At 40.6% G+C, this 18,119-nt stretch overlaps 1 protein-coding gene across 2 annotated transcripts in view; it reads left to right on the top strand.

The window, feature by feature from the left end:
• The first annotated feature begins 262 nt into the window (after positions 1-262).
• The window catches only part of ATP11A (ATPase phospholipid transporting 11A), a 116,891-nt gene continuing 99,034 nt past the window's right edge, over positions 263-18,119 (top strand). For both annotated transcript variants that reach the window (XM_040054703.1, XM_040054704.1), the window contains exon 1: positions 263-379. In XM_040054703.1, coding sequence (XP_039910637.1) covers positions 341-379 — 39 coding nt within the window. In that variant the 5' untranslated portion in view covers positions 263-340. The remainder of the gene's footprint in view (positions 380-18,119) is intronic.

The raw sequence follows: 18,119 nt of genomic DNA, 5'->3' as shown, positions 1-18,119 counted from the left end.
GATAAAGCCCCGGGCGGCGCGCGCGGCGGGCAGAGCGCAGCGGGCCGGGGGCGGGAGGGGCTTTCGTGCGGTGCGGTCCGGTCCGGTCCCATCTGCCTGCCCTCGGCGGGACTGTAGTGGCGGCGGCGGCAGCAGCAGCAGCGACGGGGGGCATGCGGGGCCGCGGGGAGCCGCGCCGCAGCGGCGGCGGCGAGCACATGGCATAGCCGGGGGACGGCGGCGAGCGCCGGGCCGGCGGGGCGAGCGCGGCTCTCTGCATGTGGCCAGTGAGGAAGCGAGCCAGGGAGCCCGGCGGCAGCGGCGAGCGCCCGGCGGCGCGGTCCTGAGCCGCCCGCCCGCCATGGACTGCAGCCTCCTGCGGACCCTCGTGAGCCGATACGTGAGTACCGCCGGTGCCGGTCGGCCCCGGGAGCGGGGCTCAGCCCCCGCCGTGGCCCCGGGCTCGCAGGAACGGCTCGGTCAGGAGTTGGGCGGTCCCGTGACCGGCTCGGCGGCCGGGGAGCCTCGGGTTCTCCTCACGTGATGCCCGGTGCGAGCGGGGATGCGGCGGCACCGGGTGTCGTGCGCTCCCCGCAGCCCGCCGCCCCACGGGACTGTCCTTCGCTGAACCTCAGCGGCTTGACCTGAGTTCAGAGCGCTGTAATTTGCAGTGTACTGCGATACGTAGTTAGCAGGGCAGATAGAACCTCTAGCTCTTCGGATTTCCTCCTTTTATTTTTTTTAGAATGTGTTTGCTTTTTTTTTTTTTTTTTTTTTTTGCTTTTTTTTTACCTGCCGTCCGCCCCCCCCCACACTTTTCTGTTCGCTCTATTGTTTCAGTCAAGCGACTTTTTGGTCGAGCTGTTCAATTTAAGTATGCTGACAAATGGTCGGAACGGTCCCAAGTTTTTGTAGGTGTGCGTAGTAAGAGTCGAACACGCCAGGCTTGAGGGCGCTCCGGGGAAGGAGGGCTCGTGTGGCTTGTTGGTCAGCGTGTGAAAACCCACCCGCATCTCCCGAGAGAGCGACTCGGCAGCGCATTAGAGTGGGGTCCGAGTGTAGGCTGAGGTGCGTCAGTGAGTGCGGCTCTGGTTGCATAGAACCCCTAATGAATGCTCAGGATAATGGTTTAGGTGGATTAGTAGAATGCCTGTAAGCGTGGGGTTGTTCAGTGCGAGGCATGGGGACCAAAAATACCAGGAAATGGCAAGTTTCTGCTTTTGGGTGTAGAAGTAATTTTTAAAAGATGGGCAGAGATAATAGGGCTTTTCAAATAAAAATAGCTTTTCTTTCTATGCAGGAAGTACTTTTGCCTTGGTCAGAGCAATCAAATTTTCTAACTTACATTAATTACATTTGGTTTTGTGCATGCCAAGAGCTGTGTCCACCTAATACGAGCTGAAGTCTGTTTTTTTGAAGTATAAAGAAAGAAAAGTAGCAGAGATAAAAAATTATACTATTTTTTCTTCTGGATTACAGTAGGATATATGTGGGATGAGGAGAGGGTGGAGAGGTGAGTATTGAAAGCAGCTATGTGTATATGGATCTTTAGAAAGTGGTCCTGAGAAAAGGAAGAAGAATGCTCCAAATAACGGGTAGCAACAGTAATAATGAGAAGCAATGGTCTCTATGGATATAGAGACCAGGTGAGTTGTGCTGAGGTCTATTTGGAAAGATTGTAGAGTTCTGTCAGTGCTGATCTAACTGCTGGATTTAGTTTGATTTCTTTCTTTGTGTGTGCTCACATCTGGAGCCCGCACAAATGGCATGTTCATTTTGCACAGAGCAAGCACACTGTTAAATCTCCTCTGTCTAACATTGTTGCTGACCTCTTCCAAAGTAGGCTTAAGCATCAAATATGAAGGAAGTGGGCTTGAGAGCAGCTGCAGTGAAGATACAAGAGAAGAAAGTATGTTGAAAGTAAGGGGCTTGAGCTCTTGAGTTGTGGACTGTTACCACCCTCCTGCCCTGCTGATGGGACTAATGCAGCAGTCTAAAAGATAAACAAAACATATCCCATGTGAAGAAGGCTTCCTATTGCCTAGGTCACACTGCTTTCTGTATTGTGTGTATGCCAATAGGCTGTGCCTAGGTAATTGCCTAGGGTGGTCCGTGCTGCCTTATATATTTTCACCTGTTGCTTCTTGTTTTGTTTTCATTCAGTGTCTTAACTTTGAAACCTTTCTAAGGAAAAGGTTCTGTAAGTAAATTTGTGTTCATTTCAGTAAGATTCAGTAAGACTGTTGAGGTTTGTGTTGTGTGGTTTTTCTCTTTTTTTTTTTTTTTTTTGTATCTCCATGGTTCAAGTACTTTTGTGCATCTGCAGCAGTGAAAATGAAGAGTACTAGTTTGACTGCTGGGCCTGATGTATGTGTCAGGGGCATCACTCCAGAGTTGTTCACCAAAGCTCTGTATGCACATGTAAGATGCCCTTGTCACTTTCCAAAGTACTTTTAATAAGGGAGACAAGGCAGCACCTCTTCTGTGAGGGAGCTGGAGCGGATAGTTACATATTGTGTTTATTCCAAAGTAAGCTCAAGCTTGGGTTTAGTTAAAGTCAATACAAAACCTTTTTTATGATCAGAGTCTTAGAACTATGAATTTTTGTTCTGCAAGTTTCTTGGGCTTCTTCAGCTGCAGGTCTTTCTGAGAAGAGCTCTGGATTGTGCTGAGAACCTTGGCTGATGCATCTGGAGATGCTGGGTTAGCTGAGCTGAGAGCTCTTACGGTATGATCTCAGGAAAACAGTTGTGAGGTGATGTACTAATGGAGACTTCTAATAGGATGGTTTCTAACAGTTCCGTGTCATTACTTTTCTTTCTCAGTCCTGTTTGTTGTTGGACATAAAGGCATAAATTAAATACTATGGGGTTTGTTGTGATTGGGAAGGTCTCTCCCATTCCTCTTTCCTTTACTGTACAGTTTCTATCCTGAAGCAGTGCAAAATCAGTGCACATATTTCCAAGGCCCTGTGGAAGAATGGCAGTGACTGGGTGCTGTCAGCTTCCTGGTTAGCATTTTCAAATATTTGCTGTTTTACCTGTATTGAGTGTCCTTTTTTTATCCTTGTGGCATTGAAGAGTTTAGTGATGTTGGTTGAATAAAACATATATTCAGCATGCTAGTCACACTGTACTTTTTATCTCTTCACCAAGAGATGTCTTCTCTTAGAAGAACAGAGGGAATTGTCTTTGTCTTACTAATTTTTTTAATTGACATTTTCGTTTCGCCTCTTTAGATCATTCTGCAAATTTTGGGTTCTTTTCACTTTACCTCTTGCTTCCTGTAACCATTACTGCAGTCATACTCAGTTTACAGGACTGATGGTGAAAAGTAACTTTTTTACGGAAAAAATTTGTTTCACTGTAGTACAGCTGACATGAAATTCAGTTTTCCAAATCCTTTGTGATCTTTCAAGCTGACAAACAGCATTGTAATTTTCTTATTTGTGTCTATTGAGGCTAATCTGTATATTTTACTGCTTTAGAATGTGTATGAGCTATATTAGAGGCATCTTTAAGTAACAAAATAAACACCTTAATACACAGCTTTGCTTCTACATTGAATCATAGGAACTGAATAGATCTTCTACATTAACATAAATAAATTTTGACACCAAAAATTATTATTTCCCAAATAATAGGAATAATGGCTGTGTGGGAGTAATATGAGCATTACCTGGTGGGACTATACTTTTTGTCACGTACTCTATAAAAATGTAATAATTTTTATAGATGTTGCTTTTGCATCAGACAAAAATGCTTGTCTGTCTTCTCCTTGGATTCCCCAGAGGATATGTTCTACCCCAGGGAGGGCAGCTGCACAGCCAGAAAATAGAGAATTAGCATGGAGTGTCCTATAAGTGTCATGCAGAACCTGCTTAGTAACAAGAGGAACTTGTTAGCTTAATATTAAGCAGTGCACTATTTAGGGGAAAAAAACCAAGATACTATGGCAATTAAAACTGCTTCCATACAAGATTAGCTACTGTTTGGTGGTTAAATTATTTGGGACACTGTGGATATCATTAGGTGATCTGCTCTGCCTGTGTTAATGCAGCTGCTTTAGTTTTCTCTGATCACATATTTTTTGCTGGTGATAGGACTTCTGAAGTCTGTTCTCATCACAGTCAAAAGTTGGTTAGTAATATTTAAACAGGTTTTGGTGACATCTTTCACAAAATTAACACTTTCCTTTTTAAAAGATGGGCGTATGTCTTTTGTAGCTGTTTATGGCTGAACATGGATTTGGATATTCCTGAATATTGTTGATTTGAATATATCTGGGCAATCTTGGAAGATGTTGCTCTTCAGCATATGCCTGTTTGGACACTAAATGATTGCTGAACATCTTGCAGCCTGTGGTGACAGTCTGCTCTGTATTTGTAAGACAGCTGGCCATGGTCACTAGAAGCTCCTGCCCAGGTTGATGGCTTTAGGTTGTACAGTAAATGCTACCAGGTCAGAGGTCTGTATTACTGAAGAGTTTTGCCTGTATTATGTAGTATATTTAGACATCTTGCTCCTTTACTGCTTCTCCTCTTTCAGGTTCTCCTGTTACTTTAGGATTACAAGTCTGGATCTTAAGTATTTGTTACCCGTGTAAGTATTTCTAAAGGCAGGTAGTAGCAGGTTAAGACGTGTTTCCAGAAGGAAAGTGGTTTACTACAGCTTTGGTCTCTGGGGAGCTGCTGGCCTATTAGTTGTGCAGGTACTTCTGAAAAATCTCCTTTTCGGGAGGCTGGAATAAATTGAGTTTACCAATGGATGCTCTATTTTTCACTTTTGTAGAAGTGGGTCAACTCTAACTGTAGTTTGAGAAGACATTTGACTAGCCTAACCAGGAAGTTATGGTAGGGATTTTTAGCAAGTTCTTAACTAAGGTTCATGAGAGCCTGTGACTTTTCGTCATTGACTTAGATGATTTTCTTGCTTTTGATTTGCATTATAATTCTAAAACGGTTTTCTAATTAGATTTCCTAAGTATTTTACTCGTGCATGTAGTCTTAGTTGACAAAAATTAATATTGAACTTAAGTTGATTTATTTTTCTAACTTTGATGTAGTAGAGGTTGATAACTGCTTTGACCCAAAAGTTGGTGAAGTTGTAAGCCTTGGTGCTTTATAGTCATTTGTGTCTTAAAGTACAATCCCTTTGTCAAGTGTTTCAGATGACCTATTGTTTTTAATCTAAATTTAGTTAATTCATTTGAGGGTGTTTGGTTTTTGCTTTTGCTTCTGAGTGTATTCAGCCTCCTTTGCACTCTTGCAGATGAATGCATTTTATTTTTAAATTGGTGCTGTATACGTTTCTTAGTCAAGGTTCCTGTTAAACAGTTTTCTTCCTAGTCAAGTCAAAAGCGTTGTGTTTTGTTTTTATGTTCAGAGGTATAATTTGACAACATCTGAAGCTGTTTTAACTGTATGTAAACACATTTATATGTCAGACTTGGTCTGCTAGTTGTGTTGTGTGTACAAAAGATGCTCTCTGTAGGATCTATATATGCATTCATGGATCAACAACTAGTAACTTGCGGCTCTTAAGGGTTTGTGTCTATTCCTGGTATGTAATCGATTTTTGTTATCTCTTGTGCAAGTCCATGTGTCACAATGTCTTTTTGGAATTTGAGATGCTTCCCATCTCTCAGCTCTTCTTTGGTGCACGTACCAGTTCTTCCTGCTGTGAGAGGTTCAGCAGAGGGAATCAAATGGCATGAGTAACTTTGGAATTCCTGTTTCCCCAAGCACCATTGCTTTTTTATTTGCCTAATTGCCTTTTTCTCTTTTCTCTTCTTTTTTTTTGGGGGGGTGGGTATCTATATGGAGTGTTTCCTGCTGACTTTTCAGCAAGTTATTTTAAAAAGGCACAGTTTCAAAGCTTTACTTACAAGTTAATTCTGTTGAACGTGGCTGACAAAATTTGTCACTCCTGCAAATTTAGCTCTTTATGCTGGTAGTGAGTCTTGTGTTCATTCTGGATTGTAATGTACTCTAAAGATATTTCAGTATTACCTGATGCCCAAAAGCCCCCAGATACTCTCCCTTTCTCCATCAATTATTTATTGCTGAAGGGCAGTAAACATGGAGAATTGCATGAGCTCTGTTTTTTCCCCTCCCCCCACTCCATCAATTAACTAATTTACACAAGACAAATATAATTTCCTTTTTCTTTCGAGAATAAACAAATGAAAACAGGACATAGTGTATGTACAATAGTTAACTTACGGGAAGTCAGTGTACATATTACATGCTGGTTGCTATTGACTACAAAATATTACTCATCTGCACTCATCAGATGTTCTGTGATAGTAGATAATGCTTTTGGAGCATCTAAATTGTAGAACTGTTTCAGTGACTTAAAATAGATCAAGAAATTTTGATCTTTTTTTAGCATCAAAAATCCTGAGATGAGAACTGTACAGTTGCTTTTGTCTCTTGATAGCATGTTGTTTGATTAAAAAAAAGTTTAACATTGTTCTTCTTTTGTGCTTTTTCTCAAGCACCACTGAGTTTCAGTTCTGCAAGCAGAAAGTCTTTTGGAAATTATTTTTGGGAATGGAAAGTACCACATAGCACACTTATAGCATAACATCTCTGATCACTGTTTCTCATTGATTTTTTTCTTCTGTCATACAGTAGTGTTAGAAGCAAGAGAAGTGACAAGATGGAATGAGATTTTCTAATGAGTCTGCGCACTTAGAAGACAGTGACTAGGCTGACAAGTAAAGCATTCCCCGAATACCATGGCAGGCTACTGTTTGTAGTGTTGAGATGGGCATAATAAAACTTGGTCCATCTAACTAGGTTTAAGTGTGACTAGAAACCCGTTGTGGTTTCTGAGGTGCTCAGGGGGGATTTCCTGTGGGATGCCTGCTGCATGTCGTGTGCAGGTGTGTCAGGGAGCAGAAACAAGAGAAAACCGTGTCGCAGAGAAGACTGAGCAGACGTTTTAGAACCTGTTATGCAACTGGATTCAACTTTACTGGGTTTCTTTCTTGGGCTTTTTTATTGTTGTTGTTTGAGCAAAATAGCCTGCCTTTCCTCCTAGAAGTCTTTTGGACAGATGATATTTTTTCCAGAATAATTCTGCTTATTCTAATGGCTTACCATTACATAGGATAATGTATTATTTTTATTTGTATAGTTGTTGAGGGATGTTTCAGCTGAAGTTCATCCTGAGCTGTGAAGCAAAATGACACTGGAATGCTATTATCTTCTGCTATAATTGCCATGGCAACAGCTGCAGGTAGACAAGGCAAACCAGGGATTCTTATTCTATATCATATGTACACAAGCTGTTTTTCTTCTTTCTCAGTAATGACTATGAGAAGCCTGTGGCACAGACTCTTGAGTCATCATTAAAAGTGTTTTGTTTGGGTTTTGTTTTTTCAATTTAACTTTGATTTTAATTTTGAAAGTATTGAATATTTGTGATACTGTATTAAAAACCACACTCTTTTTAGGGAGAAACTGGCAGCCTACCTTGGATTGTACTAGGAGACTGACTGAGGAGATGAGCCAGTGGCTCTGGAGTTTGTTTGGAAGATCACAGAAGACCACAGGCTGATAAATCGCCTAGGTATCTCTGTGGATCTGGATGCTAATTGCTACATGCATTCATTTTTTTTCTTGGGGCAGGGATGAGAGTGTTGTCTGCCTTTTCCATAGTGAGAATTTGTAAGGTACTTTAATGCTTCCAGGGAACAAAACTACTGTGTCACAGGAAAAGAACTGGGTGTGAGCACAAGCCTAAAGCAGCTGTGTTTTGGGGTTGGTTTTTTTTTTTCTTGTTACCTAAGTCTTCTGTATTGCTTCTCCTGATACCACCTACTTCCCTCTTTATTCCTCCATCTGCGTTCATGTGCAGATGGGTGCACATGTGCTTCTTTAAATCGTGTGCTATTCATTTAGCAATTTCAAAAATTAGACCAGGATTTACTAGGGATACAGATGTGTGTTGGTATTTTAAAAAAGGGTCTCCATATGAGCTCTTTTCTGGTTACTGGTGCATACTGGGAATGTGTGTTTTGGTATGCTTCTTATTTATATCACCGTGATCATTACTACTAGCATGGAAGCTTAAGAACTTGGAGATTTCATAGAGACATTTTTTCCATTTATTTTGTTCTTCCCTGTAAACTAATTTCCCTTTTTGAAATAGGAGAATCTGTTTCCTTCATTAATCATTAAGCTCATCTAGTTGCGGGCCAGGGTGAGGGGGGAATAGTGTTTCTTTTTCCTGGTGACACTCACTAATCTCTTTGCTTCAGTCAAAAGAGGATTTCATGTAACCTATTTTGAATGGAGGATTAAGGACAATTAGGCTCTTCCTCTGCTTCACCATTAAGATGGGATGTTGTGAAATCCTCTGAAAAGAACATCTGCTGATGTGCCATTAAAGTTTTGCAAAACTGCCGTTAATAATCAAAATAGTTGTGTGCAGAAGAAACCCCTTGTGTATGAAGTACTTGTGTGGAGAAAATTGTGTGGATGGACTGGGGAGAGGGAAGGAATACTGAAGTGTTTGCCCAGTATTTTTATCTCTGATGCTTCAATTTTACACTGTGGAGTAGACATGCAGATGAACTGAAACAGATTTTTTTCTTATCTGAATTGTGTCAGTTCATGCTTATCATTTTACTTAGTTTTTCTCTTCTTCTCAAAGTCCTATAAGTGAGTTGTTTGCACGTATTATTGTAATGAAGTAGAAACACTATCCATTAGCTGTGCTTGTATAACTATTTTATGCTATTGTAAATAGCATCTCTTGAGATGAGTCTGAGTCAGCAGTGGCATTTGATGGCTAACATGAAACTTCTATATTTGTCAAGAGACCATTAGAAAGTAAAACTGGAAAATGCTACTGTTATTGGAACATATATGATGTCCATAGGACAGTATAAGGATTAACGTGAAGGAAAACCAGCTGTGTGTTTTGAGAAGTTTGGATTACAATTTTGTACCGTAAATGATGGCACTTGTTGCCTTCCATGAAGCATGGATGATAGTGTCCTGTGAAGCTACAAGGAAGGTAGTTGAGTGACACTCGCCTCGAGAAATTGCACTCGTAGTCTTAATTTCATTACTAGCAGTAGTAGGTAGGTTACTGAAACTCATAGCTTCTTTGGGTTTATTTCCTGCCGAACACTAGAGAGTTGAATCTAATCCTGGTTTGGGGATGGTAATATATCTGAAGAAAGGATGTCAAGAAAAAGCTGAAGCCTATTTACTTGGTCTTATTCTTGAAGTTACTGTGAGTCGAATAAACTGTAATTTCCCAGGCTGGCATTGTCCTGGATTCATGAATGAGTGGAGTGTTGGGCTCTGGGATCCCAAAGCCCACTTCAAGGAGAATGGGGTTCTGTTAAAATGTATCTGGTGTCTTTGCCTTTGGCTTGAGGCTATAGTAATAGAGGGCATGGCATTCACTGGATGAATTTTGGGAATGTAGAGCAAATATTGTTGGGGAATTTGACATCTGCTTATTCAGTGATTACTTTTTCAGAGGGGGGAGACATTATTTAAAATTTAACTGCATGAAAAATCTTAAAAACCAGACTGCCATTTAATCTTACTATAAAATATGCCTGTGTAGAAATACACTCTTTTATTATGTGAAATACAATATGTATGAAAGAGGTTACTGTAAATGTAGGCTTAAAACAGTTTATTGACTGAGTTATGGCTAAAAAGGTAAACTTTTGTGCTGATACTTGCAGAAGTATTATGTAAGTAAGTTCAGGCTAGATGTTTTGCTTTGGTTGAAAAGACTCCTTTACACTCTAAGCAGATTTTAATAGATTAATGTTAGTCCTTTAGTTTAATACTCCGCATTTTTTCTGTAAACATAGAATACACTGACATGCTGTTGTTATTTATTGGTGTGTTTTGCGTGTTACAGAGCAGTGATAAACTTCTTTCTATTAAATTGTGTAATTCCTTTTTTTTTGCTTTTTTCCAGTAAAAATGCACTTACAGGAACGATGATGTTTAGAGTTACCCTAATTTTTCATATTCTAGTCTCTTCATCATCAGTATGAACTTTGGAAAGTTTAACTCTGATTTTTGCTCACCTAGACTAAGAAAAAAAAAAATCTAATCTTTCTCTGGTAACCTTAAATATTAAAAACATTATCAAGTTAATTTGATCTCTAAAATTCAGTATATAGATTTTAAAATGTCTTATGCTGTTTCCTTTAAAAGAATATTTAGTATTTTTATCCTTTTTAACCAGAAATTTTTATCAGATTTTCAAATCTTGACTGCCATAAACAAGAAGTTTTCAGGGTTCTAAACAAATCCCCTTTATTTTTGACTTTAAGATCTTTGTATATTGTTGGTATAACAGATGCATAGTTGAATATATGGTTGGTTGTTAATATCATAGTGGGGAGGATGGGGGCAGGTGGGCTAAAGATGGGCTAAGAAATTTGTTTAATGACAGTTGTTGGGCACAACTGCACAATTCTTTCACCTTCTAAGATCAAAAAAAGACAGCACTAAAAAGTAACCCACAGGGTTATTGTAACTTCACCTGCAAATGCTGTGGTATTGTTAATCTCCTGAGCAATGTTAACTGACTGCTCGCTATTTGCAGCTGTCAAGTGACCAGATGGCCTAATTTGGTAGGAGGTGCCTGTGTATTGGCACTAAGAGGGAAGAAATGAAGACAAAAATGGAAAAAAAGCACTCTCCTTAGCCCAGAATGGCATGATTGCTTTAAGCTGATTCGTGAATATGAATATGTTGACTTCTTGACGCTGTAAGCTTTTCTCTGACATAAGGAGGTTATGTTTCCATACTCATTGGCTGTAATGACACAGGAGCAATAGGAAAGCTTCCCATGCTTTAGTGAAACAGTGCAAGTGAACACAGGCAGGTATAAAGACATGTTTATAAAGGCCTGGATTGTGGTTTTGCATCTCCTGCCTCTTTGAGTCCAGGAGGTCTCAAACTTAATCTTTGTTTCTTAAAGGAAGGTTCTTGAGCCTCTGACTTACTTCCTAAGAAGTGAAGAGGTTACCTTGAGTATTTTTACTCTGTTACTGATATTTGCCATAACTTGTTCAAAGATCTTTTATGGCAGCATATATATAAAACAAGTTTTTAAAAAAATGACTTGAGGCAAGATTTCTACTGGGCATGTAGAATTAAAATGCCAGTATTCCTTTGTTATTTTCTTGCAGACTCTAAGGTATTTTAAGATGAAAATAAGAATGCTTTTATGTGGGCAGTTGCTTTCTTAAATGTTAAAAATGGTGACAAAAGCCAAACAAAGTTTGCTTGATTTGTGGTAATAGTTGAGTCATTGAGAGAACTGTAAATACTTGCAGATCTTTAAGGCTAGTAAGGCAGTGGCATTGGCTTTTCTTGCTTTCTCCCTCTGCCTGCAGTCAGACCACTTAATTCTGCTTATAATGACTCTTTCTTGCTACAGAATAGCAGCTGCTTGGTTATGTGGCTTGTAGCTGATCTTTAACAGTGTATGATAATGGGGAAAAGGGCTACTGCACTGTCAAATTCATAGTTATGTCTTGGAGATTTGGGGTGGAAGAGGAGGAATGTGGTCTTTCCAGCTCGGGCACAGGGAGCTTCCCACCTGGCACTGGGCAGTTAGGTCAGTACAGGAGTGAAAAAGTGTGTCCGTGGGGCTGCTGGCTGCAGGCAGCTGCATCTTGTCACTTCTCCCTTAAACTGATTAAAGGTGTGATCTGGACTTCCCTTCAGTTTCCTGCAGTATGTGGAAAGGACCAAAGCAGGAGTGTTAAGTGAGCTGAGACAGTGGTGTATAGCTCCTGGAGTCTTGCAGGCGCTGTCAGGAGGGACTCTGGCTGCACAGACAGGTTTGTGCTTTCTTTTCATCTTGGGGTGTGCTGTTGGCTCGTTCATAGAGACATCTGTTTCAGTCTGCTGAGTGACAAACCACTGGGCAGTGACTGTGTGGGTGCATTCCTGGAGAGGCAGCTCTGTTCCTCTGGGTTTGAAGCTGAAATGGGTGAAGCAGTAGCAAGTTTTGCTGTGATAGAGGGAGTGCTGCCAAGTGCCAGAGTTCTAGGTAGTGCCTCTGACTGGAGTGAAGCGACATCCCAGAGTGCTGACTGATGAGTCAGGGGCTGATTTGGCAAGATGCTGACATCCGTGGAACACTGCCTTGTTTTGTGAGGAGCAGCTGGCATCAGAAAAGAGGTAATTGGGAGAGGGGTGGGAGTTAACAGTTTGTGTAAATGTCAAGAAGCTTGGGGATTTATAGAATGAGAAGTATGTGGGGGACTGCACACTGGAGGGAATATTACTTAAAAATAAACCAACCGGAAAATAACTCCACCTTTTTCTCCCCAGACTCTCTGATATGCATGCTCTTGCAGCACTTGTATCTCATGACTTGACCTTCCTGAAATTCTAAGTACAGTCAAAACATAATGATGTGTGGGGGAAATGGAACAGCGCTTAAATGCCTGATGTCTTCTCCTGTGTTTATGAGAACATGTTTTATAGAAATAAGGATACCAGAGCAGGAATACTTCGAGATTGTGAAAGTCTATAGCCCAGGCAGCTGTGGGAGACTGGTATCTTTGGTTTAATGTGAAGACTAGTGTCAAATGCTTAAAAATCAAGGTTTTCTTTGCATGAAGACAAGGTGTACACAATCTATTTCACTAATGATATTTGGAATGAATTAATTAATTCTGAAAATAATGACTTAAGCTCAGTATTTCTAAAACAAGCAACAAAAATATTTGTTAATATCAGGCTAGTCTGAAAAAGCTTCCTTCTTTTTACCTCTCTTTCAATAAAAAGTGACAAGATGATCTGCAGAGATCCTTTCCAACCTGTATTGCTCTAATTCTCAAATAAGAACTAGTGACTTCTGCTTAATTTAAAGGAGAAAACACTCCTGCCTCTTTTGCAGCCATCTTGGTTTTAATCTCTGAGCTGGTGGTGGTAATAAGACATCCTAAAGATGGAACAGGCTCTGTGGATAAAGCTGTGTGACACCCTTAAGTGGTAACCCAGAGGCTCCACAGCAGTAATTAGACTGTGTGGTGCACTTCTTCATTTGTGCTCGAAGATCACGACAACACAGGTGCACAACAACTTCCCTGTGTTTATATCTGCTCAGTGAAAACTACTGTAGGGGAAACTGAGGCTTTCATAGCTGTGCACCTGACCAGGCTGAAGTATTTCTCCTAGTTCCTATTCTTCTAGTAGCCTATACATTGTTACTATCGTCATTCCCCACTCTCTTTAATTCATACGCCTATTACAAAACCTTTTTCCTACAAAAATTAGTTTTTCTCAAATTAGTGAGTAATTTGTTAAGCCATCTGAGTCATGTACCTTAATTCAGATGTTCATAATATCTGAGGAAGTCCTAGGCTAAAAAAGAATGGTAGTGAGTAGCTAGGTGGAGAGGGAGCTGTGGATGGGAAACTCTTTGAGAGCTACGTGCCTATAACTTAATTTGGAACCTGCTGTTGTGTGTGACCTGAGAGGCTGGAAAAGCTACTAGACTTTAATTAGTAACAAATAGTGTGAAAATGTTTGTGCCCTTGAGACTTAAGCTGGCCTGTCTCAACTTTCACGACAAGATCATTGTCACCATGGAGCACTGATGGGTGCATGTGCTCTGAGGAGTTACTCTGGACCTCCATCTAGGTGCTGAAACTGTTTAGTTTAGAGAGTGTGGGAATGGTAAGAAGGAGATAGAAAACAGCATCAAGTCTAGACAGTGTTATGGAGTTACTTATGCAATGCCATTAATATAGAAAATATACTGGATCGTGGCAAAGGGCATGTAAGCTGTTCTTGGAAGACTTCCTACTGGGTTAAGAGATAACAAGTTTTGGAAAGGATCTCAGGCCTTAAGTTGAGAAAAAGATGGTGAAGAGTATTTGACTTAGAAAGGAAAATATGGAAGTAAAACCTCCTTGATCTCACTGTAGTTGACATGTTCTCTTAAGATAATTTGGGTTAATGTAATGGGTTTCTATGTCTGTTTTAAAATACCAAAGAGAGAAGAATGGTGGAAGAATATTCCATAGAAGAGTGGGAGTCCTTGGCTGAAAGAGAAACTTGAGTATTTGATACTGTGCACTTGAAGTCACGTGTTGTAATGTGTCCTTCTGTGGTTTCTGAGCTGGTGGCTGAGGGAGAGCAGGCTATAAATACTTCCCTCTTCTCCACTTATGTGGTCAGTTGAAGCTTGATCAAACTTTTATTTAGAACTTGACCACTAAGTTGGCAAATTAAGCTAGCTTTCCTGCTTCTGATTTGAGTTTACTCTTAACAAAAAAAAAAAAGGCAGAGTGAATCTACCTGCTCCTGCTAAGTGTTTTAAATTGGGATACACTCTTAAGAGGCATGTTCTAAAAGGGGATCTGAAAGTTCGGTAGACTATTCCAGGAGGAAGATTTTTCTTCCTCTTTTTGGAGCAGACTTTTGAAGAATTAATGATATTCCTTTGGAAAGGCTGAGCCCAGTACAATCCATTTGCATAAAGCAATCTTTGCTGAAAATGTTTATTTTTATTAGCAAATGTGTTAAAACATCTGGTTTTATTTTGCACTGTTCATGGATGTTTCCATAAGCCTTTAAAATACTGGAGACGTTCCTGAAAAGGCTTTTATTCTGAGCCTAAGCTCAGAACAGATACCAGAAAATATGCAACCCTTGCTCTGGAGGGCATCTAACAGCCTCACTTGGCTTGCTAAAGCTCTGTTTGTCCAGCTTTTGCTTCCTCTGCAGATGGTTCAGGACACTGTTTCTCCATGCACTATGTCACAATAATGAAATAATAAGTCCGGATGTATCCTCTTCCAGTGCCTCAATTTCCCTTTAGTGCTGCCTCAGGTAATCTTACTATGGTTCCTGTTTCCTCCATAAAGGCTTTCTTCAAGGTCTTTTTCTGCTCAGATTTCCTGGTTCGGTGTTCCACAGTTATTATCCTCCTTGAGCCCAGATTGTGTCAGGAGGGTCTCCATGCAGGTCCTTGCCCACCTTGTCTGTCTCTTTGTATGCATCCCTGTTGAGAAGTTACAGGAAACAACACAGTAAACTCCAAAAGGGTTCTCATGGCCTAACAGAGACATCACCTCCCTCCTTCCCACAGTCTGCTCGGGGACATCTGATCCCCAGCTGACCAGATCAGCTGTTGCTGTGTGGGGCCTTATACAGGAAGGATAAGTTGACCCTTGCTCTCTTTGAAGATCCCACTGCTTCGGATGTTTGGAAAGCTACAGCCAACAAAGCCTGCTTTTGTTATCTCCCTAAAACTGAGCTGAAGTGTATAACTGACAGGATTATGCCACACTAAGTTACTAAATATGTTTTTGCATGGCACTCTTACACTAAAAAGAAAAACACAATGATAGCTATCTCCAGTAATGACAGGAGTACCTTCTCTTAGTGGACATCAGTGCCAGAACTTTATTTTAGTACCTTCCAAGTCATTAGTCGAGAAAACGGTGCTGCAGCTGTCTTGGCAGGCTGTACTGGGAAGAAGTGCTGTTCCTAATTTAGTGTGTATCTGATTGATGCATTTGAAAGTGGCAATTCAGCCTGGCAGCAAAAGAGAATTGAAAGCTGGTGCTGAGCACAGTCGGGTTTAGCTGATGGTAGCTCAGGGCTACTTCATTCTGTACAGAGGGGAAATGTTAGTGTTCAGCCTGTACCCTCAGAGAAATGGATTGCAGCGTGGTCAGTGTTGCAGCCTGGCTGCTTGTTGCTAGAAGGGGTTGTAAAATAAAGGTGTGTTTTGAAATAGGTGCCTTTGAGGTTTTGGAATTTTGACTGACCTACTCTCTGTGAACCAAGTTTTGTACCTGGGAGAACCACTTCAGAATGTTCCCAACCAGCGTGTCCAGGTCTGGTTTAGATTTTGGGTTACCTAAATAATGATCTGATGCTTAGGCTAGGAAGCTTTGGTGAGGGCACTGGTTGCTATTGGATCACTTCAAATAAAGTGTAAGCTTTTTCTTACAGGCACATTGTTTGCAGGAGCAGTGATACATAAAGCTGTCTTGTAGCAGTTTTATAGAGGCAGCAAGAGCCTGAGGGAAGCATGTTCCTTTGGCTTCTTAGTAGAGACACAGGGAAAAATGGTTGCATTGCAGTGTGCTGAGGCCTGCCAAACCCCAGGAACTGTGGTTATTGCTGCAGTGCAAGATGCTTCTCCTTGCCTGCAATAAATCTGGAAGTTGCGGTGGGATTGCTGTGTCTGGTCATTGTTCTGTGCCTGTTGCCTCGACACGTGGCTATATGACTACAGCCGGGACAGCTGTGGGAAAAGCTTGGTGAAAAAACAGGTTTAGAATAAGCTGAAACTTTCCTTGGGTGACAGGGGATGGGCTGTTGAGGAAAGTGTGTTATATTAAGGCTCCTGCATTCTTCATCTTATGGCTTTTTTTGTTATTCTGAAGATGGAAATGTTGCTGGCAGAGAAGGATAGATACATTTTTATTGCATGCATGGAGCTGGTAAACACCTGTGACCTTTCTGGCTTTGTAACATGCACCAATGGAAAGCTTGGAAAAGCATTGCCTGTCTTTTCGCTTCACTAAAAATGTTTCCTTATTTTTTTTTTCTTCAGGTAGTGACAAATGTCCATTTTATGGAAAACTGTTTGATGCATTTTGACCTTAAAGCAAAGGGTCAAGCTACCTCATGAGGCTGCTTTTTGTCCTGGAAAGAATCAGCAGTGAAAGTTAGGCTGTCAGCTTTGTTTGCATTTCCCAGCTATTGTGCACTTGCCAGCATCTTTTAAATGTTTTAAATGTATCTTTTGTATTTTTCTAATGCATAATATTTGTATGCAGTGGCTTTTGTGAGGATGCCAGAATAGCCATATAGTAAATATTTAATAAGAATAGTAAAGATTTCTCGGGCTAAATCCTGATCTAAAGGAAGTGAAATTGCCATTTTAAATTATTTATGAAATGCTGCACCTAAGGACATATGGCTTCTTTGCTTTATTATATGTAGATGGCTGGAGTAAAGGTCTCAGTTTAGTTAAGACATAAATGGTGTTGGTGGGGTTTAAGCATGATAAAAACCTAAGTAATCCTACTTTTATGGCTGTGAGGGATATATCCTCATCCAAGATGGGAGCTGTGGTACAGGCTGGATGATGGAAATTTTCCTGTTTCTCTGTACTTTAGCTGACTCAATCTTTGGAGACCTTGCTTTGTGACCCTTTGTCTGAAAAGCATGAACTGTTTGCTTGAAAGTCTTAATGATATTTTTTAAGATGGCAGACATGCCTATCAACTCTCATGGGAACATGAATTTCCCTTAGGCTTTACTAGTATTAAATGAGAAATGATTATTGGTGTATCTATAACTTCAGTGCGAGGGGAAAGTGAAGCAGGTGTGGTTGAGGCTTTGAGCATCTAACAAAACATACAAGAAGTTATTATTATTTCCTCTTTGTTCAAATGCAAAAGGGACTAGGGAAGAAGTGAACAGAAGTAGTGAGGTGTTGAAGGTAAAGGAGACTGAAGTGGTTACAGAAGGAAAAAAAAAGGAAACCAGTGTGGGTATCCATCTGTCCTGAGACATAAAGCTTCAAATGCAGGTTCTTGGGTGTTCAGTCAGTTGAGACACCCTGTCTCGGTCCCTTCTGCCCTCCCTCACTATTACTGTTTGATTTCTAATGTGTGGAATAAAGAGTGTTAAAATAAAGGAGAAATGTGAAAATTTCTGAAGATTCTGAAGTAGGGGATTACTGGGTTTTCACAGTAAGAGCTCAGTATTTAAGGAGTCATCTCTCTGGAAAAGGTGGGCTTTCTTTCAGCATTGCCCTTTTCACAGGTGTTTGGTTTATTGTGAGTGTTTGGATGTTGGGGCTTTTGGTTTGTTTGTTTTCCCTGGGAACCACAGCTCTTTTCAGGATAATAAATATTTATTTCAAAACTGAGTCTGTGCTAATGGTGGGAGATGTGTGCCGAGATGGCCTTTACCCAGCTCACTGTAGACCTTTAAATGTAATGCTGGTCTGGTGAGAAGCTTCTGTAGTTTTTAGAACATTAAAAAAAAAGTGAGCAAGATTGCCTGGCAAACAATTAAGGGCTGTATGTGAGAGGAATATAATACATCTTTAAAGTGAAAAGCTGAAACATGCTTTTTAACATACCTAAACTTTGCA

Source organism: Hirundo rustica, chromosome 2 (genome assembly GCF_015227805.2).
Source record: "Hirundo rustica isolate bHirRus1 chromosome 2, bHirRus1.pri.v3, whole genome shotgun sequence".
Lineage (NCBI taxonomy): Eukaryota > Metazoa > Chordata > Aves > Passeriformes > Hirundinidae > Hirundo > Hirundo rustica.
This window is presented reverse-complemented; position numbering and strand designations above follow the sequence as displayed.